General features: G+C 37.3%; 2 protein-coding genes and 2 pseudogenes across 3 annotated transcripts in view; 1 reads left to right on the plus strand and 3 right to left on the minus strand.

The window, feature by feature from the left end:
• Positions 1 to 2,987: 2,987 nt before the first annotated feature.
• Positions 2,988 to 9,849, plus strand: LOC107594209 (monocarboxylate transporter 12-B-like; annotated as a pseudogene).
• A 294-nt stretch (positions 9,850 to 10,143) lies between these two features.
• LOC107594195 (interferon-induced protein with tetratricopeptide repeats 1-like) lies at positions 10,144 to 15,463 on the minus strand. The gene is made up of 3 exons (XM_016284158.1): positions 15,373 to 15,463; positions 10,796 to 11,232; positions 10,144 to 10,169 (listed from the first exon to the last, which is right to left on the minus strand). The coding sequence occupies exons 1-3, from the start codon at positions 15,384 to 15,386 to the stop codon at positions 10,144 to 10,146; spliced, it is 477 nt and encodes a 158-aa protein (XP_016139644.1). The 5' UTR covers positions 15,387 to 15,463.
• Positions 15,464 to 19,245: 3,782 nt separating this feature from the next.
• The window catches only part of LOC107594210 (interferon-induced protein with tetratricopeptide repeats 5-like), an 11,381-nt gene continuing 6,649 nt past the window's right edge, over positions 19,246 to 23,977 (minus strand). The window contains exon 2 of one of the 2 annotated variants that reach the window (XM_016284169.1): positions 19,246 to 20,679. In XM_016284169.1, the coding sequence (XP_016139655.1) occupies positions 19,266 to 20,679 (1,414 nt within the window). In that variant the 3' untranslated portion in view covers positions 19,246 to 19,265. Of the gene's footprint in view, positions 20,694 to 23,977 lie in introns of those variants that run through there. The other variant, XM_016284168.1, reaches the window with a different exon arrangement.
• LOC107594192 (interferon-induced protein with tetratricopeptide repeats 1-like) lies at positions 22,522 to 23,650 on the minus strand (annotated as a pseudogene).

Raw genomic sequence — 23,977 nt, forward strand, 5'->3', positions numbered from 1 at the left:
TGTCACAATTAGTGTAATTAAAGTAAAAAATTATGTCAAGCCTTTCTTGTGCTTTTTTTTTCTTTCTTTCTTATTTGGCAGATGCTGTGATGACCAACTTCCCGGCAGCGACAGAGTTGGACTTGAGGAATGCAGTTGGGAGGGATTTTAAACAAGAAATAAAACCAACAATTAATCATTTCCTTTAAGTTCACTGTTGGTTGTTTTATTTGTTAAAAGTAAACCAACAAAAGGATTAATCTTTTTTTATGTTGTCATTTATCTGTAATGTTTTAATGTTAAGTGTGATAACAAGTTCTTGATTTGTATTAGATTTTTTTTCTTTTAAATATCTTATTTTTTCATGTTTATATTTTTATTATCTTAAGTTGTTAAAAACTCCAGATTTTTTAATCATAATATTTATATTTAAGTGTATTGTATTTATAACATTTTATTTTGTCATTCATTCTTTTGTATTTTTATCATTTTGTATTGTCTTATGTTGTCAAAAAAAAATTCTTAATAAAAGCTGTATGTATGGATTGCCATTTTGTTGTCTATTAGATGTATATATGTAGTCGTTTAATAGCCATCTAATTGATGACTAGTCTATTCTTGGGCTATGATTAGACGTCTATTAGATTTTCACTGACAGCCCAAATTTAGCCTCGTTTTAGCCTAGACGTCTAGGCTATATTTAGACATCTAATAGACGTCTTTTAAACGCAAAATTGCTTGCTGGGATGCTTCTTGCAGCCGCTGAAACATTTGTGTGACACAAAAACAAACCTTTTTTTTACTTTTACAATTTTGAATCATGGTTTGAGTGGAGGGACAGAAATCTCAGGTTTAATAAAAATATATTCAGTTGTGTTTCGAAGATTAATTAAAGTCTTATGGGTTTGAAAAGTAAATGATGATAGTATTTTTCATTGTGGGTTGAATTAACCCTCGGTTCCAGATTGATCACCCAGGGAATCCAGCTGTTTGATATTTCCTACACTGACAAAAAAAAAATGATGTAGGATTTACATGAAATTTTTCACACAAATAATTGCCAAGAAACACATTGAATTAAAATTGAAATTTTGAAGACTGAAATAGTATTTTCTTGTAAAATGTAGACCAATAATATTTAATTTACAACTTCGAACAGCAATTAAAAATCAGGTTGGCCTGATAGATTTTACTTATGAAATGATCAATTGCTGTATGCTGAGCACGTTTGAAAACTGGCGTGTTCCTCAACAGAACTGAAACTAGGGCAAGTCCCAAGTAGCCAGTTTTGCAAGTAAGAGGGAAATCCACACTTATGGCCTGCCATGCTCGCATAATTTTATTTTCACGTGTAGGGGGAGTGGAGACAGAGGCAAATAGGTTCACATTTTGCACGTCTAAACAGGCTCGTCTCGATGTTCCGACAGCTGCAAACTTGTTCACTGGTGGAAGCCGCAGGATGTTGATGAACATCCTGCACCAACTCAATTAAACGAATGTGCAGAAGAATTTCAAACGTCTGGACCAGCTCATGCGATTGCAGAGGAGTTGAATGGGGAAAGTTTGGACCGTGTTTGCGGTTGTTTGATAAAATGGTAAGTGCCTTTATCACTTTGAGAAGTTTTTTAAACATCTGGTTTCAACAAGCGAATAACGTGCACTGGTGGATTTATATTCCGTTGTTAAAAACAAAGAAAAACAAAACGTCATGAAACTCAGTTTTCTTTATTATTAGGCCTATTAGAATAAATTAATTTTGTTACATAAATCCCTAGGCTAATTATACAGTATGTAAAACTATTATTAAGGGGGGGGGGGTGACTGTGATTTCACCAAGTACAACATGTTCCTGGAACAACATTCCAATTAACCAATCAGAATTGAGGGATAACTTTTCAGGAAATATCTGTTTTAGACTTACGATCAGGGTTAGGTGCTTCTACACTTCTACACTGATTTTAGGAATAAATTATGGGTAGGTTTAGGTTTAGGGTTAGGGATTGGGTTTAGTCTATATTTTTGGACAGTAATGTTGATCCAGGATCAATAAAAGATGTTGATCCAGGAACATGTCTTACTTGGCACAATCTCGGCGACCTAGGGGGCGGGACCTGCTTTCTGTCTTGTAGACAACTTCTGAAGGAAACCACTTTAAATCTGAGATGCATTTACACACATAAAATGTGTTATATACTGACAAGGCATACTTTGAATATAGGAAGAGGAGAGTAAATAATCCCAGAAATCAACAGTTGAGTTGATGAGTTGATGTGTTATTCATGTTGCATTGAAACAATGTGCAATTGGGACTGTTCCCACAGTTGACTGATATCTAGATTAGAAGAGTCATAAACTACAGTACAAGTCCAGTTGCATAATAAGGGGAACAAAAACTGATATAATCTTATCCTGACAGAGTATTGTGTTCATGGCCACATTTTATTGTTTTCACTGTAGCTCTTCATGGCTCTAAAGTATGCATCTCATTTTCCACACCGTTGTCTCTTATTTTAATAGATTGACAACTAGTGTCAAGGTATATTTTTTAGGATGCTGAAAACTGGATGGTATTTGGGGGGGGGGCAGCTTTTTAATTGGGACAAAGGGGTCAGAAGGGTCAGGGAGGCCGACTGCAAGGTCTCAAGTTAATATGGCAACCCGTCAAGCTGGGCTCTCTCTCATAAACACTTCCCATGAATGCAGTCATGCATCATTTCACTCTTTACTGTGAATTATTTGTAAGAGCAAAAAGGAGCCCCAAACCCTGGAAGATGTTTTTCACATTTTCTGAGAATATGCGCATCACCCATTGTGCCTGTTAATCATTTTAGTTGAGATTGTTACTTATTCCTGTCTGTTTTGCTGACTGTGTCATCTTGCACTCAGCAGAGTCACTGACCGGGCCTCACATCTGCAGAAGGAATTCCATGACTGGTGTGAGTGTGGCGGCAGAGAGGTGCAACGTGTGTTTGAGACTGGGTGTTTTGGAGTTTTGGAGGTAAATAAAGGTTGTAGGAAGGACAGACTCCATGACTCAGGAAAAGAAGAAAGGAGGCGTCCTTCCACCTGATGGAGGGTGGGGATGGATGATCGTGGCTGGCTGCTTTGTGGTAACTGTTTGCACCAGAGCTGTTACGAGGTAAGATTTTTGGAGTGTCTATGCTGTTATTCATACCTGTTCTAGAACTAGTTTAAAGCAAACTTTATTGATAGGTGGGGTTTTTCAGCTATACCATAGAGTTTAACTTGATGTTCAGTACCTTAAGAATATTGTGTCTCCTTAAAATGTCAGGGTTTGTTTCTCAAATGGGTTTAACCTGTTAAATAGTACATACTTTTGTTTAGCACAGTACATGAGGCACAACTATATTTAGCTCTTTCCACGCTGAGAATTACCTAGAATGAGTCACTGGTTCACAAAGTGACAAGAGCTATCTGGTGTTTCTGCAGCAGCCTTTGAGGTCAGGTTACATTTGACAGACTTGTAAACAACTTTCAGGTCTTCACACATGGATATAGATAACACAGTGTTGTTGATGTTGTTTTTTTCTTTTTTTACATCTAATGGCCAGCAACTCTTAGGTGTTTTAAATCCTTTGGTTATGTTAACACACTTGTGACATTTTTCTGTAATATGTTTCAAGACTTAAAGTCCTTCATTTTATACTGCTTTGAACAAGCTGTTCTGTTTAGCAGTATGTTGTCTTTCCCCTCAGGCAAGGAACGTCCTGAACTGACCATGCTGTATAATTATTTTATTGTTCAACTGAAATGTACATTGTCTGACATGGAAAGGTGTGAAATGCAAGAACCTGAAGAACAGGTCTGCAAATCCACTAATGATGTAGGTAGGATGAAATTGCAAGCAGGCTGGTGAGAACAAAAGAGTTTATAGGGCCTTTCGCACCGCGGGAACCTTTTCATAGTACCAGAACTAATTGTGGAACTACCCACTTTTTGGCGTTTTCGCCGGAACTGGGTGCGATTTTAGTACCGGACTGCCTTTTTCGAGAACCAAATTAGCTCCTACTCCGGAGCAGGGTCTAACCAGCAACTGATACTAATCGTGACGTAAGTAGACATTGATTGGCCAAACGCGTATGAAAACGCCCTCACCCGCCATGATTTAAAACGCCGTGTAAACATACTGTAAACATTGTGTCAACTTATTTCGCAAGTATGGAGAACAGCGATAGATGGACGGACGCTGAAGTGCAGGCACTTGTAGCAAATGTAGCACTGCCAGTTGTCGTTGGAGATTCTTAGTCCTCCTTTCCATTCTTTCAATCGCTTTACGTATACGTCGACTTTCCATGTCCATTATTGTGAAACCCGCGAGACACAACAAAAACACAGTTCCGATCACAGCGTCCTCCATCCTCCTGTTGTTAATGTTGTTCTTCTTTGTTTCTGTTGTTGAACGCCACACACAAATAACGATGCTGCCGACCGGCTTACGTCACTTCTTAGTACACACTCTCGGTGCGAATGCAACCCTTTAAATGGTACTGGGAAATAGTTCACACAAAATCTTCCCAGTACTTTAGTACTGTACATTTAGTTCTGGAACTAAAGCGGTGCGAAAGGCCCTTATGTGACCTCTCACCTCTTAAACAAGGACTCTTTGACCATTTCTTAAGTCCTGTTGAGATAAGTGGTAATAATCAACCAGAGAGATACCAGATGATGAAACTCTTTTAGAGCTTAAAGGGCAGCCAGTGGTCTTCGGATAAAAATATATGTCTTTTTAACCTCTTCTTTATCTTATGGATATTCTCTTCTTTCCCCTTCAAAGCTCTTATCATCCACATATGTGCATGTTATTCAAGTTCTAGAGTAAGATTTTACCCTTTGAGACTGCAACTTTGCTGACTGGGTTTTTTCACTGTCTGTGGAATGGTTGACTGAAGCACATCTCCTTCTTTGATGGCTGATGGCCAGACACGTCTGTCTCAGTGGCCCAGAGTTGCTGGCTGTCATACCCACACTGAGTGCTCTGACCCTAATGACCTGCATGGTGATCTAGTTTTGTTTGTTCAGGTGCAGAACAGGCACTGCAGAGACTTGTGCCTCATTACCCTACTCAGCCTTTCATATTTAGACACCCACGATCTGCACGACTATTCGTTGTTACTGGCTGTGAATGGCACTGGACTATAAAACATGTTGTTAGCTTGAAGTGGCACAATATGATCCTTCAAAGACCACAACTTGTGTTGTGTGGGTTTTGTCTGATCAGAGTTGTCTTTTTCTCTTTTTCAGATGCATCTCCATGTTCTTCGTTGAGTTTCAGATGCACTTTGCAAGAGATTACTCTGGGACAGCATGGATTCATTCATTAGTGGACTGCACAACCATGCTGTGTGGTATGTAATAATCATATTGGACACTGAAGTCATTCGACATTAGTAAATCACAGTCATCATTATTGGCCCAGTCTGAAGTAGGGATTCCATCAGCTGAATTCAGTTACCAATTCTCTTTTCTAGATTGGTCACACAGTTGGTTTAGACAGAGTTTTTCCCCATCTGAGACAATGCTGTTGCATAAGACACTAAGACCTGCAGCCTGTGGGAGGCTGAAAACTTTCTCTTGAAGTCAGGAACAAACACACCGTACATCTTGAGAGGACATGTCAGTGTCGCAAGCTTGTTTGCTTTCCTTACACCCAGTACTGTCTGCTGTTGACAGTACAGCAATCTTAAGAATTACATTGCTAAGGAAACGCCATCTTTAGGCAGCTGACTAGTAAACAAAAGACGTAAGAAATGCTGTTATTATTTAAAGTTTTCCGATATTGTGTTTGGCTGACATGTTTTCTGTTATCACATGACTGATATGTTTCTGGGGCTGTGTAGGAGTCTGTAGAGGCACATAGTTGTATTTCATGTAATACTGTATGATGTCAAGTAGTATGAGAGAGTGGCTCATTAGCGGAATAATCACAATATAGACAATTACCAAGTAAAGCATTTCCATCCCATGTGTTCAATATAACAAAATCGTCACTTCTGAGGAAACTGATGCAAAATAATAATGGAAGTTGTTGCGACTGTGACTCTTTTATTAAATTTAAAAAATTTTGAATATTTCTTTTAATGAACATTGTGTAATGTAATATTGCAAAATGTGTAATGTAATATTAAAAAATTTGTGGCCGTTTAAAACAGACAAAACAATCTGATGATATTATTTTTGCTTAGTGGTTGGAAGAATGTCACTTGACATTTTTGATGTGCATATGAATTCATTTCAGAAATGTGTTTTTGTTGAAGCTTATTCCTTCTTACTGAATAAAAAATCCACCTAAAGCGAATGTGTATGCTTACATTTTTATGCACCTTTTGGAAATTGTATTCATATCTTGTTGTTTCCATGGATGGAAACCCAGCTTACAGTAAATATTATTTAAATATTTACTCTATATAATAAAAATATTTTAGCTTTTATGATTTTTTCTTATATTATTCAATATGATTTGCACAACGTTTATTCACATTACTTTTTGCAGCTCCACTCGGAAGCCTGATCGGGAATCGGTTGTCATGCCGTGTAGCTGTAATACTAGGAGGAATCCTGTCCTCCATAGGTTTAGTCCTCAGCTCCTTCGCCACCAGTCTGGAACATCTTTACCTTACCCTGGGAGTGTTAACTGGTAAGAGCCCTAAGAATAAAACACTGACCTGTAGACCCATGTTCTGTACTTTGTATGTAGTGGTTTTATTTTATATTCTTCTTTTTTAGGGCTTGGCTTTGCCCTTTGCTACACTCCTGCTATTGCCATGGTAGGTATCTATTTCTGTGAGAGGAAGGCTTTGGCCTATGGCATTGCCATGTCTGGGAGTGGCATCGGGACCTTCATCCTTGCCCCAGTAGTGCAGCTGCTAATCGAACACTACTCATGGCGGGGGGCCCTCCTTATTTTAGGAGGCTTTGTGTCTAACCTGTGTGTATGTGGAGCTCTGTTACGGACCATCATTCTAAAAGACAAGGAGGCCTGTCCACTTCCAGTGGACTCCGAGTGCGAGTATGGTGTTAAGCCACCCACAGTGAACAGCGTTCCTACAGGGAAGGCTGTGGGAGATAAATTAGAAGTAGATGCTAAACAACGTGGTTTTCAGTCCATGCAGGAATACCACTTTTTGCTCATGCCCGACTTCCTGGTGCTGGCAGGTTCCTTCCTGTTGCTGGCCAGTGGGTGCAGTCTGCCGTTTGTGTACCTAGTACCGTATGCGCTGGATGTAGGTGTCGGTCATCAGCATGCTGCCTTCCTGATGTCCATACTTGGGGTCATTGACATCATTGGCAACATCACATTTGGCTGGCTCACTGACAGGAGGTATGTTGTTTTGTCCTATGTTAGTATTGCATTACATTCAAAAACAGAAATAGGTAATTTATTGACTGAGCCACATGTCGTTTCTTTTCTTAAGATCTGATTATCAATTTTTCTTAGCACAGATTTAGTTTTTCAACAAAAAGCTGGGTCAATGACATGACAATCATTTTATCTAGATCTTAATACACATGCAATAACTTTTGCATGAATTTTCTGATTAACATTTTATTATTATTTTTTTTATTTATAAAATATTTTGGTAAAAAATGGCATGGTGATAAAACTGTCCTGATATCATGAATTCATTAAAAGAACATTTGAAAATTGAAGAAAATAATATTAATGACAAATAAATAAAATAAATAATGATTAAAATGTGTATACTCCCATTGTCACAAGTGCAGAAGGAGAAGACTCAGATGTAACGTCAACAACAAAGTCTTTATTCACAGGTATTTTAGAGAATAATCAGTGACAGAAGGGACTCTGAATCCTCTAGGCTGGGAACAATCTGATTGGGTACTGACCTATGGGCTATGACTTCAGGAGACTCAGGTCTAGCACTCATGATTGCTGGAGATTCTGACTTGGTTGCCCTGTTAATTGAGGTTTCTGGTGGTTGAAAGTTTACTAGGCTGAGCTCTGGGATGAGAGCAGGCACTGGGCTGTGCTCGGGGACAAGAGTGGGCACAGGGCTGAGCTCAGGTGTTGACCAGAAGGGATGCTGGGAAATGTAGTTCCCAGTGGACTGGGCTGGTGACTGTGATAGAGGATAGTGAATAGACTGGTGACTGGGGATTGTGGCACCCATGTATTCAAAGTGTACGGAAAATATATTACACATTTAGAGTCATTAAATTGAAGCCATTTAAAAAAAAAAATTCTAAAACGTATGAAATGGACATGAAGACAAAGAAAACATTTTTAAATACCTTTGAACATGTTTTTAGATTTATCATTGACCCAGCTGTCAGTTTAGAGTTGAGATTTACAAGAGTACATGTCATGGTTTCTTGTCTGATAAATGATTCATAGAAGTCAAAAAGCTAAAAAAAAATAAAAAATGCTCAGGTTGTAGGGAAACAAACAAAAATGGTTGATTCTGATCATGCTGACTAACACTTTCTGTATCTCTCCCAGATGTCTGAAGAAGTACAGGAATATATGCTACATGTTTGCTGTGGGAATGGAGGGACTATGCTGTCTTTTTATCCCCCTCTTACACACATTTGTCTTGCTGGTACCATTCTCTGTGCTCTATGGGTACTTTGATGGCGCCTATGTTGCCCTCATTCCTGTGGTAACGTCAGATGTTGTAGGGACAACATACCTCTCTTCAGCTCTTGGGGTTGTGTACTTCCTCCACGCTGTTCCCTATCTGGTCAGCCCACCCATTGGAGGTAAGAGCCTCAAATTATTATTTATATATACCTTTGAACATGTTTTTAGATTTATCATTGACCCAGCTGTCAGTTTAGAGTTGAGATTTACAAGAGTACATGTCATGGTTTCTTGTCTGATAAATGATTCATAGAAGTCAAAAAGCTAAAAAAAATAAAAAATGCTCAGGTTGTAGGGAAACAAACAAAAATGGTTGATTCTGATCATGCTGACTAACACTTTCTGTATCTCTCCCAGATGTCTGAAGAAGTACAGGAATATATGCTACATGTTTGCTGTGGGAATGGAGGGACTATGCTGTCTTTTTATCCCCCTCTTACACACATTTGTCTTGCTGGTACCATTCTCTGTGCTCTATGGGTACTTTGATGGCGCCTATGTTGCCCTCATTCCTGTGGTAACGTCAGATGTTGTAGGGACAACATACCTCTCTTCAGCTCTTGGGGTTGTGTACTTCCTCCACGCTGTTCCCTATCTGGTCAGCCCACCCATTGGAGGTAAGAGCCTCAAATTATTATTTATATACACATTAATTTGTCACTGTGATGAGTTGTTATTATATTCTGTGGTAATCAACACCATGCCCTTGATGCAGTACATAAAAAAATAGGTTAAAAATTACCTGGAGTGTTCTTTAAAGACAAGAAAAAAAACTTAACCACAATTGTCACTTTGTAATGATGTGCCCTGTTAAAATAGCCTGATAAGTGGTTAACTATTAATGAACAGAAACACATTAACCATCCTGCTCTCATTTCACCACATTAAAACTGTTATTTTCTTGGAAGGATAAAGGTTATTAATAAAAAAAAAAATATGAGGTAATCAACTTTTTTTTTTTCACATAGGTTGGTTGGTAGACACCACAGGGACTTACACGGCAACATTCTTTCTGAGTGGGTTCGCCCTGATCTCCAGTTCTCTTCTGCTGTTCTCAGTCACTGTCATTCGTCGTTGTCAGAGAAACCAAAAGAACAGCCTGAGCAAAGTCCCAAAACTGGTGTCATGTGAAGACAAACAAGTAGACTATTATACTTCTAAAAAAAAAAGACTTGATGATAATGATACCACCCACTTCATAGCATTGGGATAGCAATTAGAATTTTTTTTTCATTTGTCTAGTTATTTGTTTAATCAAATTTGGTTAAAAAATGTTTAATTAATAGAGGAGTTGTATGTGTATAAAAATTCTCGAACCTTTTATTGACTTTCTGTTCGACAAAAAAATTCTCATCTACATTAGCAATCTTTAAAAACACACACATCAAGACTTACATTGTATATATTTTCTCTATCGATCTCTCAAATTTCATAGTAATGTGTAAGCAGTCAGTGAGTTTTCCTTTAATTACAAATGCAGGTTATGATAACTAAAGCTCCAGTTGTAGTATGTTATTTAAGTCAGTAGAGGGCAGTGCTGATCTCTAGATATCTGGGCAGTCGCTCTGAGCTGTAAGATTCAGATATAAAGGGTACATGTCATGGTCTGACATTTTTGACAAGTTATGTATTTTGTTATGATCATGAGTTTGCTACAACTAAGCAGTTCTTCAAGGATTCTACGGATGACAAATAGTTTCTAGAGTTGATTTCTCTTCTCTTTCTCTTCTTCAAAATGCTGAAGAAATAGGCTAATATAAGTTTGTATGCATGCTACTAATCAAATCAACCAGCAGATGCTCATAAATAATTACCATCTTAAGAATTTGTCAACTTGTCAAAAGATAAGAAAACAGGAAAACAACAACAACAGAGGAAAAAATAAGTAACTTGTAAATAGAACAAATTACAACTGCAATATCATCTATATGAACCACTGTTAAAATCCATAGTGCTGCTTTTAGCCACTGTAATCAACAACTTTTAAATAATACCCCAGTAATAGGATAAATATCTATGAACAACATTTATTAATATCAGTAACAATATCAGATTCGATGGACACATACATTTCTCTGTATCTTCAGCTCCTTAAATCTCATCCTTCATGAAAATGTTTTGAATATAAAGGTTTAAATATCCAGAGTATTATACAATAAAGATACAACAATAACAAACTACTAAATATAGCTAAACATATAATGACCCATCCCTTCTCACCAAGCACCTCAGGAACAGATGAAGGCTCGATTGAAAATGTTTCATTTATCTTCTGAAGCTTCATCAGGTAACTTTCACACTCTGTGTAGTTCTTCATATGGTAGTTTATCCAGGCAAAATTTCCATAGGTGACGATGAGAGTCTTGTCACTGTTGACCCCGAGGTTTTCTTTAATGAGTGTCTTAGATTTCAGCAGGTGAGTAAGAGCCTCTTCTTTGCGCCCAAGAAGGAATTTCACATATCCTAAAGAGCAGTGAGTTCGTGCAACTCCTTGCTCCATCCCTAGACCCAACTTGACCTGTTCCTCAAGCCTATTGAGGATATTTGTTAGGACTAGATCATCTTTTTTAATGTCCCAAGTGAAGTGACACTCCAGCTGATCCAGTTTCGACTGTAAACTGTCCTGGATTGAACTAACAAGAAAACAAATTAATTATTGTATTATTATAATAATTATATATTCCAATAATTATATATATATATTATATTATATTTCATGTTCACCCATGTGAACACCCACCCCCTTAACTATTTAGTTTTAAATAATATCTGACAAAAATACTGTATATTAAATAATAATAATACCACCACAGAGAAAACCTTCTCTCTGAATGTTTATGTATAGCGGTGGCTATAGTGATAGCTTTCCACAGTAATTAATTACACACAGACATATATTTATACATTATATAACTCAAAGTGCTTTAGAGTGACAGGAGAATCTCCTGAACTCCACAAGCACATGGACTGATACATTTGGCCAAGATGCCAGGACTACACTCCTAGTTTTTTATGGAAACGCCCTGTTTTTTTAGTCAGGACTTACATTTAAATGATAATTTAAACTAGAGACTTTTATGGTAGGTTATATGTCCTACCCGAGCGGCAACCTCCCGCTCTCTCTCGTGATGCCAACAAGGAAGTGACTTAAACTGTAATTCATCAACTGGCCGCTAGAGGCTGGCTGCAAAAAGGAGTCAATCCCATAGACTCCCCATGTTAAAATGCCCAACTTTACAGCAGAAAAAAACGTTTACAGCCTGGTTCAAAAAATGATTTTGGTTTATATAGCTAATTTTGCCCTTCATGACAACTGTGAATTTTTTTATAAGTCATCCGTTTATATTAAGCATTACATTTCTGCATAATTAAGGGCGTGGCCACTTGAGTGACAGGTGGATTGCCGCTGCTGTCACCACCGTCGAGCTAGGTGGGCGTGGTTTCAGCAACCTGCTTCCGCCTCTTTGCCCATTTTCGATTATCCGGAAGTGACACGCGGTGAAGCGCTGCCAAGATGGCAACGGCCGGCTCTGCCCACTTTGAGGCTCAAAGTCAAACCTCTGTAGGAACCTACGGGTGACGTCACAGACACTACGTCCATGTTTTTATACAGTCTATGGTCCTACCACAATATTAGTAAATGTGGATGCAGAGAGCACGCCCCCTGCTGACCGCTAACACCTTATCCAGCAAGCGACCTCGTAAATCTTCCATGCAGGGATTGATCAGTCCCGGTGCTGAATGCCAAAGTTGCCAAAATAATTAATGAATACATTTACAAAGACATTAAAAAACACACACAAAAATCTAATCTAAATAAATAAATCTTTCTACGTTTATTTCATTATGTATAAATGTATTTTTTTTACGGTTTTTATGTATTTATTTATATATTTATTCATTTCTACATTTGTTTATGTTCACATTTTTAATTTCTACATTTCTTTGTCTATATAGCAATGAAGAGGAGTGATTTACTTCAGACATAGCAATAGAGCTCAGAGTTCTGGCTTAAGCCAGGAAGAAGCTTTGAGGTCTTTGAGTAGTTCAAGTCCATGGATGAATGGCTTAGAAGTGGGCGATATGACCAAAATCGTATACCTTGGTTTAAGTAATTAAATATCAAAATAACTGTATGTAACAGTTATAGGATGAACATACATACTCTTTTCCAGATAAAATGTCCGGTCAGGATTTTTGGTATTTAGCTGAATACGAACAGAAACCCCAACTTCAGTAAATCAGATCTGATAACACATTTGACACAGAAGTGTGTGCACATTAAATCATCCAGTATTAATCACATTTCATGTAAATAAACTGGATGTGACTGATAAGAGCTTGCATTTATTGCTGATGAAACTTACACGACAGCTCAGTCTATATGCATATTGATCAGTGTGTTTGAAACTACTGCAAATTAAATAGCACATTAATGTTTCCTAATTTTGCAAAGCTTTTCAAAGCTTCCTTGCCCACAACTCTGAGCTCGATTGCTATGCCTGAAGTAAAACACGCCCCCTTCATTACCATATGGACAAAGAAATGAGGAAATAAACAAATGTTGATATAAATACATAAACACATTTAGAAATAAACAAAAGTGGAAATTAATAAATGTGAAAATACAACCATACATAAATAAGGAAATAAAAGTAAAACACTCATTTATTTTTGTTATTTTACATTTCTTTGTATATTTATTTATTTATTTGGAAACTTTGGAATTCTATAGGCTTCAGTAGAAATCAGGAGAGAGCTGCAGCATCATAGCTGCTGATATAATGAGCAGTGCTGATCAGCCATGAAATTTTCATTTTTACTTTTTAAAATGAAGAATAAAAAGCTTGTGTGGCTATCAAATGGAGCAAGAGAGTGCCTTCTGATTCAGACAATACAACTCTTTCATTTAACATTCATTACCATAATCATAAACTTGACGAAATTAATTACCGCATAATTGTTTTTTTTTGTCTTGTAACCCCTATTGTTACACGAAGACAGCTTTTCTGTCGCCTCAGGAGGGTGATGGTAAAAAGCATCAAGCGACCAGGTAACAGGCCCTTTGATATACAAATTTAATTTCTCATATTTTTCGTCTCATTCAAGTGTCCCTTAATATAAAGCTATTAATAAACTACTACACATTTAATAAAAAATATTTTTTAACAGTTATCAAATTTATTCTAAACCACAATCATAACAATTATTGTCTCAATGAAAACATTCATATTAAATCATCCGTTCAAAATGAACTGTTTTATTAGCTCTTTAGACCCTTTTAGCTCTGGCTGGAGGCTAAACAAAGGGATAACTGCAGGCCGCCAATAGAGAATGAGAATGTGACGTCACGGTACATAGGGCAGCGACGTAACCTGCACGCTGCCGCCATCTTAGCAGGATTCCGTGCTGCGCCGTTTTATGGGAAGAAATGGAGAAGGAGAAAGCGAAAGGAAAGGGGTTATATCGGGAGAAACTAAATAACACCGCTAAACAGCGTTATTTAGAGAAACTGCTTGGCATTAATAATATCGACCCGTACGACCTGCAAGTTACAGAATGGACAAAAACCCCAGAAACACTACCACCTCTCACATACCCTGACATCGTCAATTACCTGGTTTATGGCATCAGTGCCTACACAATGCAAGAGTTCAGAAGCTTTAAGTCATTAGAAGCTTATCAACAATTCTGCTGCGGCTGGGTGCAAGACTTACAAACCCACAAACTCACAATCATAACAATTATTGTCTCAATGAAAACATTCATATTAAATCATCCGTTCAAAATGAACTGTTTTATTAGCTCTTTAGACCCTTTTAGTGCCGACGTCACAGTTATGTCACAGCATTAGCTCTGGCTGGAGGCTAAACAAAGGGATAACACAAACCAGCACAGAGTCGGCTACATAAAGAGCTTAAAATTTCATTTTGTGGTGTTGTTGAGTGTCAGATGGTCAAATTTGAAATTTTATCGCATACCTGCTGCCATTGACTGACAAAAAAAAAACACGACAGCTGTGGTAATAAAACGAGCGGACTGGACAGAAATGTTCATAAAAAAATGCTCGCGTTTGCAGCGCATAGCCTACTTCATATCAGTTAAGGTTAAATAAACTATTGTCTTTTGTTGGTATTAGGCTATGGTTTGGTTACAAGTCTAAAGATTTCTCATGCATGCTCACTTAACCAGAAATTGGGGAACTCACGACCAGAGACTAAACATAAAATAAACCGTTTGTGTCGTCTCGCTTTCTATAATTGTTATAAGTGCAATTGTAGAGAGAGAGAACAGGTAGTTGCATTTGCTTACAATTGCCACTGTTAGTATTATAGGCATCTAAAGATTTATATGCCCCAGTTTCTATTTACTATAGTATACACGCTCGGTTTCTCTATCTGGTGTGTGTGTCAGGCCACTCCTGTCAGAACAGGGGAATCTTTCTGCCTCCCCCTAAACTCCGCACCTTAAAAAAAACTCACAATGTGTCACAATCTTTGCTAACTGAAAAGGGGTCTATACAAGAGGAAATTATTCTTATTCTTACCACAGTACTGCTACTATGGTAACTGAGAATGAAGTAGCCAATAATCTGAACAGTTAGAACGACAAACCTAACTTGAAATTCGACAGCTAACCTCTAACGCTACTCCTCAGTTCTTCCCGGTCAGATTTCAGAACTTTCCAGCCTTTGTTATCATTCCCGTTTGTCATTTAGTTACAAATAATCAAGCCAGATAAATCTTTAGTTCAGATTTAGAAACTGTGCTCACCTCATCTCTGACATCCTTTTATTTGTATCTTGAGGAAAAGTATATGAGCGGGACAGCGATGTTTCTCTAGCTCAGTATGCAGCGTACTACTTTCAGTTCCTGAAAGATGCGTCATGCCCCTGTCATGCCCGTTCAGTTTACTGCCAGTCTGTTCCCGAGATGTACAAAAGACACATAACACCTGGAAAACAGTATGCTTTGTAGGAGCTACTCCTTACATCCTAAAATAAGGTTTGTTTCTATTCTCCACTTGAGTTGTTGAATTGCTGATAAATCCTGCATTCCACTCACCCATAAAAGTTTCATGACAACATTACAACAACCCAGGCCTTCTCACCAAGCACTTTAGTGATGAAGGACATGTGGTATAACAAAAAATTCACATGTACTTGTCCTGCCTTTAGGCCTAATCACAGTTGTGCTCAAGTCTAATCAAATGAGCTATTTTCTTCTTATTTTCTCATATCCCATGTGATCCAGCAGAGTCAGTTTATTATTAATATGTTTGTCTTCAGCTGCATTAAATAAGAAGTATAAAGGGATAGTTCACCCAAAAATGAAAATTCTGTCGTCATTTACTCACCCTTAAGTTGTTCCAAACCTGTACAAATTTCTTTCTTCTGCTGAACACAAAATAAGACCTTTTGAAAAATGTTTTGATCCACATAGACTTCCACAGTATTTCCCCCAATACTATGGAAGTCAATAGTGAACATCAACTGTGTGCTTACCAACATTCCTCAAAATATCTTCTTTTTTTGTTCCACAGAAGAAGAAAAAAACTCGTACAGGTGAATAAACGATGACAGAATTTTCATATTTGACTGGACTATGCCTTTAGTGACCCAGAATCTGCTATCAAATCATGGTCATATTATAGTCACAATTACATTTTAACTGGACAGTTTATTTTATATTTTGTGTACTTGAAGAAGAACTGTAAAACTTGCAATCATGATGCTAAAACACATAAGTATTGTTAGAAAGAACAATGGTAAATGCAATTGACTTATGTCATTGCCTTTTCATTAAGAACCTGCAGAAATTGTGCCACAAGGAAAGTGAACATGAGTTTAAATTGGTTATATGACGTTGCTAAAAAAACACATTATTTTGTGTATTTGGTTTGATACAATGTGTTTATGCGGTTTAAGGTTCAAAAACACATTATTTTTCACATATTGTACATTATTGTTTCTCCTCTATGCCCCGCCTTTCTGAAGCGCTCCGATTTTTACAAAGCTCATCGGTCTGAAAAGCGAGGTGTGCTCTGATTGGCCAGCTATGCAGTGCGTTGTGATTGGCCGAATACCTCAAGCGTGTGACGGAAATGTTACGCCCCTTACCATATTGTGAGGCCGTGTCCCGGCGCGACGAGACAAAACCAGTAAAACCCATTTGTTACATCCAGTGGGGACATAATTACTGATTATAATGACTTGCTGTCTTTTTACGTATTGTGCCGCGTAAACATAAAACCATGTCTGCATTTGTGATCAGAGAAACGACAAACAACAAGCACTACTCTACACTGCTCAAAACTCGCGTTTCAATCATCAAGTGGCAAATTCTGTAAATATGAAAACGTACTTACAGGCTGTGAGTCAGATGCCCCAGACTGTCCGCGTGTGACGGAAATGTTACGCCCCTTACCATATTGTGAGGCCATGTCCCGGTGCGACGAGACAAAACCAGTAAAACCCATTTGTTGCATCCAGTGGGGACATAATTACTGATTATAATGACTTGCTGTCTTTTTACGTATTGTGCCGCGTAAACATAAAACCATGTCTGCATTTGTGATCAGAGAAACGACAAACAACAAGCACTACTCTACACTGCTCAAAACTCGCGTTTCAATCATCAAGTGGCAAATTCTGTAAATATGAAAACGTACTTACAGGCTGTGAGTCAGATGCCCCAGACTGTCCTTGCACAGTTGGAATTGCCCCACTTTATAGAATCAGACACCGGCATTGTAGGCTACTCTCCCAGGAAACAGTCCTCGTCCTCCATAAAATGCGCAGCACACATCTGAATATTTGGGTTGAACTGTTCTGGAACAGTGTTGTAAATACAACTTAACCACTGATTTCTAGGTGTGTCCTCTTTTGGAAGGCCAAACAAAGTAGTTTCGCTTTCACAACGAAACACACAGCATCTCCACGACATGGCGGCGGCAGCAACAATATACAGTGAGAATCAAAGTTATGCCTTTTTTTTTTTGCATGAACATTTGGGTGGCGTTATGCAAATCTTCCCACATCCTGAGTAGACATGTGGGGGCGTGTTAGAACAAGCCGGCGTGGTTGACTCTTAACTTTTATAAAGAATATCTCTTTGGATTTGAGACTTTAGTCTTTGCAACTTTACAGATCTTCTTTATGCACCAACAGCTTGTAACACTCCAAAGAGAAAGGAAAAATTGAAATCGCACCATATGACCCCTTTAAATTCTAGAGAAAAATTTTTAAAACAATGCTGCCACTGTGCAAAAATGAAATGTGAATTAAAAAAAAAAGTAATACAATGCAGCCACTGTGCAAAAATGAAATGTGATCCACACCTCAAAATGTAATCGAATACACACAGTGTATATGTAATCAAATACAAACAAATGTAATCAAATACACAGTTTTACACTCTACAGCTCACAAATTAAATATTAAGGACATAAGTGAATGTCCTTGGGCCAGCTATAGCTAGTTTGGATTGTATTGCTGTCTAATGATTGAGGTAGCTGGATGATAGGTTTAAAGGTACATGTTTTATTTATCAGTGCCTTATATTTCTTAGCCTATGACATTTTTTTTTCGTGGAGGGAACATATAACATAAAATTACGTTTAATTTCACTTGTTTGCTATATGGAAGAAAATTCATGCCGCACTGAAATGCAAACATTACATTACACTATCTTAGGGATCCGAAAGGAAACTATTTACCTTTCTTATGGCCAACATTACCCGTGTAATAGGTTTTGATCTGTACAAACAACTGCTTGAGAAAAAAACCAGACTAATAAACAAGCATTATTTTTATATTATAATTTTATTTAAACTGTTAAGCTCTTACACCGCGACACGCGATAAAAGGTATCTTTTCCATGTTAATCAGAGGTTTTGCGGCTGGAACAACAACGTTCAAACTATTTGACAGTAGATAATCTCAGGTGATTATGTGTTTTATTCAAAGATAAACGTGTCTAACATTTAAATATCATATTGCGTGGCCTTATATATAGCCATGCTGAAAGCAACAATAGTTTTGTTTTAGAACAAAACATAGATCTAATGATTTATATTTCTAATCTTGAAAATAAATTAAAGCAAAGATGACCGTTAAAACTGTGGACTCACTGCGAACCAACGAGTGTATTCCAGATGGTATCAGTCACTCAGTATGTACATTTAATGATGTTTAAAAGGTTTAATATTTATGAATTCGATTATGAACGTATCCATTTCGTTGCGAGTGCAGAGCGCTTGCAGAAAGAGCCCGCCCACACACGCTTCTGATTGGCTGTGATATTTGATTGACTCTGTCGCATCGCGGTGTCGCGTCGCGTTTGGTGTGGACACCCAAAGCTGGAATCTTATGGCGTCGCGTGTAGTTAGGACACGGTGTCAGTGTAAAGTGCCTTTGGATAATGACAGTTTAGAAATACCGTAAAATATTTTTAGCCAACTAGGTGTTAGGCTTTATTACTTTAATCTTAGAACATAAACATAACGGTACAGTACAGTATATTTTCTGATTATTTTTTTCTGACTTAATCTTCATTATACATTTATAGAATAAATAGCCATAAAGTGTCAGTACATGAAGCACAATCAAATGCATATTACATTATGTACAACAACTGATAGTGTAAGCACATAATATGTGATGACTTTACTGTAAGGACAGCCTGAGTGCACTAAGGTTACTGAGGAACTCATCATTGTCTTCATAACTCAGAGCTTTCTCATAGCACTCAATGGCTTGACGTTTCTCCCCTTTTATCTTATGAAGGAACCCTAGTATCCCATAAGCCTCCCCTTCCAGCGAGTTTCTCTGAATTCGTTTGTCAGCAGTCTTCTTTAAACTGTAGGCACTTCTCTTCCCTTCGACTGAATCCGGGCTCATTTTCAGACATTCCATGTAGTGTTTGATAGCTAACGACTCACATCTGTGGCAGTAGAGCTGGAATTCAGCATAATAAAAATTGACAACATGTAGATTGTCGTTTTTCTCTCTGGCTGCTTTGAAAGTGACCTGAAACAACTCCTCAGCCCGTGACATATCCTGGTTCTCTCCATACAGCAGCGCTAGATCGCTCATTGCAGAAATGAAGGAGGCTGTCAGGCTGGTGGCCTTTTCTAAATGATAGATGCATTGATCGCGAATCTGTTGAATTCTTGACCCTTTGGCATGGTGACTTCCCTCCTGCCGAAGTTGGATTTTCTTAAATTTATAGCAAAGAGCTAACTGATGATGTATGAAACTTGAATCGGGTGAGCTTACAAGCGCTCGCTTCAAAAGAACAATTGACCTGTCCACACTTCCTTGATTCCTGAAGAATATCGCAACATATCGCATGACATGTGGGTGATCTGGAGATCTCTCTAAAGCCTTCTCTACCAAACTGTCGGCCTCTTTGTACCTTTTGTAAACAATCAGTCTCATGCTTAAGAGGACTTTGAGAACGTCATCCTCTGGATTCGTGTCAATGGCCCGTCTCAGTTGCTTTATTGCAGGCGAATTCTCCAGAGTGAAACTCTTGTATTCGGTGCGATACAGAGCAATGGCATAACCAGCATTCCATTCGCCTTCCTCTGGTTCCAGTTCTAAAGCCTTTCTGAAACATTCTTTGGCTATGTTGTAATATTTGCGTGAGAATTTAAGAAAAGTCCATCCCTTTTCACCAAGCACTTCTGGAACAGATGAACACTCAGTTGGAAAGGTTTCATTCATCTTCTGAAGCTTCTTCAGGTAACTTTCACATTCTGTGTAGTTCTTCATGTGGTAGTTTAACCAGGCAAGGTTTCCATAAGTGACAATGAGAGTTTTATGAAATTCATCCTGGTGGCATTCCATGAGTAGCTTCACGGATGTCATGAGATTATTTTGTGCCTCCTCGTGAAACCCCAGAAGGAACTGGACATATGCCAAAGCACTGTAAGTTCGGGCAAGTCCTTCTTTCTTTACGTGGTACAACTTAATCTGTTCTTGCAGTCTATTGAGAACATCATTTAGATCTATATCATCTTTCTTCAGAGCCCAGGTGAAGTGGCATTCCAACTGGAGAAGTTTTGTTCTCAAAGTTCTGTCCGGATCCATACCTGGAAAAAGAGAAAAATGTATATGTATATTAAATATTGTTTATTAAATAATAATAATACTACCACAGACAAAAACATCTGAATGTTTATATATAGCAGTGGCTATACCAATATACCAATAGCTTTCCACAGTAATTAATCACACACACACACACATACAGTATATATATATATTTATTTATTTAGTCATTTATTAGACGCTTTTATCCAAAGCGACTTACAAATGAGGACAACAGAAGCAATCAATTGTAGTATTAAAACTGCTAAAAACAGATCCAAATCTAAAAGCTAAAACTTTATAAATACTACCTATACACATTTTAAAAATAAAGAGATTAAATAAAAGTGACAAATGCATACAACAAAATTTCAAAACTTAACATTTAAATGAAAAACAAAAAAATAAAGCTAAAAACAATTCAAAATATTAAAGAACAAAAGGAATAAGAGTATAATAATGATTCTAGCTATATATATATATATATATATATCTCTCTCTCTCGAGATAGGCAAAAACTGTCCAATACATATATTTTTATATATTTACATAAATATATTTTCAATAATTTTAGTTACTTATATTTCTTATGTATTTTTGAGCATTTTTATTAATATGTGTTTTATTTAAGTGTACAGTATTTATTCTGGACAAAATATATTTTAAAAAGTAAATTTATTCTAATTGTAATTTTTAAATTGGAAATGCATTTCCTTGCCTCTTGAAGTACATTTTTTTATATTAAATATGATATCTATCAGATTCATGTAACCTATATAAATAGCTTTGCTGAAACTACTGTAGACCAACTGAAAAAACTAAAACGTTGTAATTGTAGGGATGCACTTACCTTATCTAGGACGTCTGTATGATAAATGTTTCAGAACCTGTTTGATGAGGAAGGTGGTGCGGGCTTTATTTACCTCTCCTAGAAATGGGAGTGTCAAACTCAGAATGGAAACTGAAACCTTGGCTTTCGGGAAAGAGAAACAGCAAAAGACTGAGAGCTTAAGGCTGTCTCAAATGATGTGTAATATCTGGTAGTTAAATAAAAGCTGGTCTAAACCATTGCCAGTCGTCTGGAGTCTGGTTGTCATGCTTCTTTTGCATATTTATTTTTGTCTTTTACTGTCACTTTCAGCTAAGAGACAATGACAAAACATTTTTTTTTGTGTTTATTGATATTATATATATATATATATATATATATATATATATATATCATATGGACTATATACAAACACACACACACATACAAGATGTTGTTTACAGTAAAATTTAGTTTGTTACTGACTCACTAATAAAGACTGTCTTGTCGCCATCTAATGGTGTAACAACCTGCACTAATGTCAAAATCACCATCACTAAAACCCAAACGTTTCTCGATTTCAAATACTATTATTAAATACTACTATTATTCATTTAACAGTAATATTAAATAAACAATAATAGCCTTCATAAAAGTATAAGATGTTTGTACAACAGGAAATAAACACATGCAAGCAATTCAGTCCAAAGTACAATAGCAGAACTCTGACAGCCCCTGACAATATATGTTTACTTTTCTGCATTTTATTTTAGTTTTTTTGTACTATTCTAGCTTATACATGACATTGTGTACTCCAAACATTGTTAGCTCTTATTATGAATTGTGTTCTTTATTTGTTGCTTTGGATAAAAGCATCTGATAAAATAATTAATGTAAATGAATAAGTGAACATTAAAAGCAAGTTTTTTGATAAATGTATTTACAAGTAAGAAATTAGTTACATTTCAGTCCCTTAGCAAAGCTTTTAGATTGCTCAGCAGTATGGGCTGTGCTGATGGACTACTCCTTTGCTTGCATCTCCTGCTTGTCTTCAGAAGATATAAAAGCCAAAATCTCGAATGCTTCTCTGAATTTCTGCATGGTGTTGAAATTCCTCTCTGCAATTAGTCTGAGCTTCTTGCCAGCTTGTTTCCTTTCATAGCTGTCAACAGGAATCATGTATGCTGACTTGAACTGACTGACTGCTTTGTCTTCATCCTTTTTCTTGTAGAGCAGGAATACACCATAGGATGTGTAGCAGTGCTGCTAGAGCTTGTCATCTATCAGGCTGCTGAAGACCTTCTCTGCCTTTTCAAGTTGCTGGCTTTCGGCCTCTGCTAAATTCACTTTGGCATAAATATTGTTAGGCTTCAGATCTACAGCCTTTGAGAAGTGCTGGATACATTCAATCACCTTAGCGACTTTCTGAGAAGCAGGAACGCTTCGCCTGGGCCTCCTCTCCTCCAACATCTGAATAAGCAGCTGTTTATGGCAAAGGCCGATTTGATGGTGCAGGAAGGAAGAGTTTGGGGCCTACTTCACTGCCCTAGTGAGGACAGACAGTGATTATTTAATGGAGCCCTCTGCCCTGAAGTATTTAGCCACATATCTGGTTACTTGTGGGATGATACATATAATATACCTGTACTGCACATAATATACCTGTACATACAACTGTCTATTGTTATATACCTGTACATACAATTGTCGATTTGTATATTTTTATTCCTTATTTACTTGTTCTATTTTTCTATTTTTTATTATCTGTGTTTTTGTTCTGTCACTGTCATTCTGTTACACTGTGGAGCTTCTGTCATGAAAACAAATTCCTCGTATGTGTAAACATACCTGGCAATAAAACTCATTCTGATTCTGATTCTGATTCTGATGTCAGGGGACAATCTGAGGGCCTCTTTTATAAAGTTCTGGGCTTCCTGTCTCCTTGACCTCTGCAGTTTCAGAGCCAAAAGTACCATGATCTCAGTGTTTGTGGGCTCCAGGCTGAGAGCCTTTCTTAGCTGTTTGGTGACTGGTGACGGGCAAGTTGCAGGAGTAATCTGATGAACCTGGTATGTCCTTGCATCTACATTTCACCTTTTTCAAGTAATCTTCCACATCATTTAGTCTCTGCAAGTGATAGTGTACCCATGCAAATCTGGAGAATTTCACAAGGAGCTTGTGGAAAAAGGATTCAGCCTTTTAAAGGTAGTCCAGCGTACTCCCAATCTTACCCAAAAGGTTGAAATATGTGGCATGATACTTTTGTGGACAAAATCTAATCCTATCATGGAGTCTGTCTGGTAAGCTGTTCAAATCCCTTATGTCTGATCCTTCTACTCTCCATGTAAAAAGACACTCCAGCTGCTGGAGACATGAGGAAAAGAAATGTGTTTTGTAAAACACCACTTTATTTCACTTGATAATTTGCAAATTAGGATTAACAGTATATATATATATATATATATATATATATATA

The sequence above is a fragment of the Sinocyclocheilus grahami genome, unplaced genomic scaffold (genome assembly GCF_001515645.1).
Source record: "Sinocyclocheilus grahami isolate Dianchi unplaced genomic scaffold, SAMN03320097.WGS_v1.1 scaffold180.1, whole genome shotgun sequence".
NCBI classification, from domain to species: domain Eukaryota; kingdom Metazoa; phylum Chordata; class Actinopteri; order Cypriniformes; family Cyprinidae; genus Sinocyclocheilus; species Sinocyclocheilus grahami.

Excerpts from the sequence above, each read along its gene's own strand:
- LOC107594195 (XM_016284158.1), bottom strand. Across the intron at positions 10,170-10,795 it reads GAAGGGATGGGTCATTATAT|CTCAGAGCGACTGCCCAGAT; the intron begins GTTTAGCTATAT and ends TGAATCTTACAG.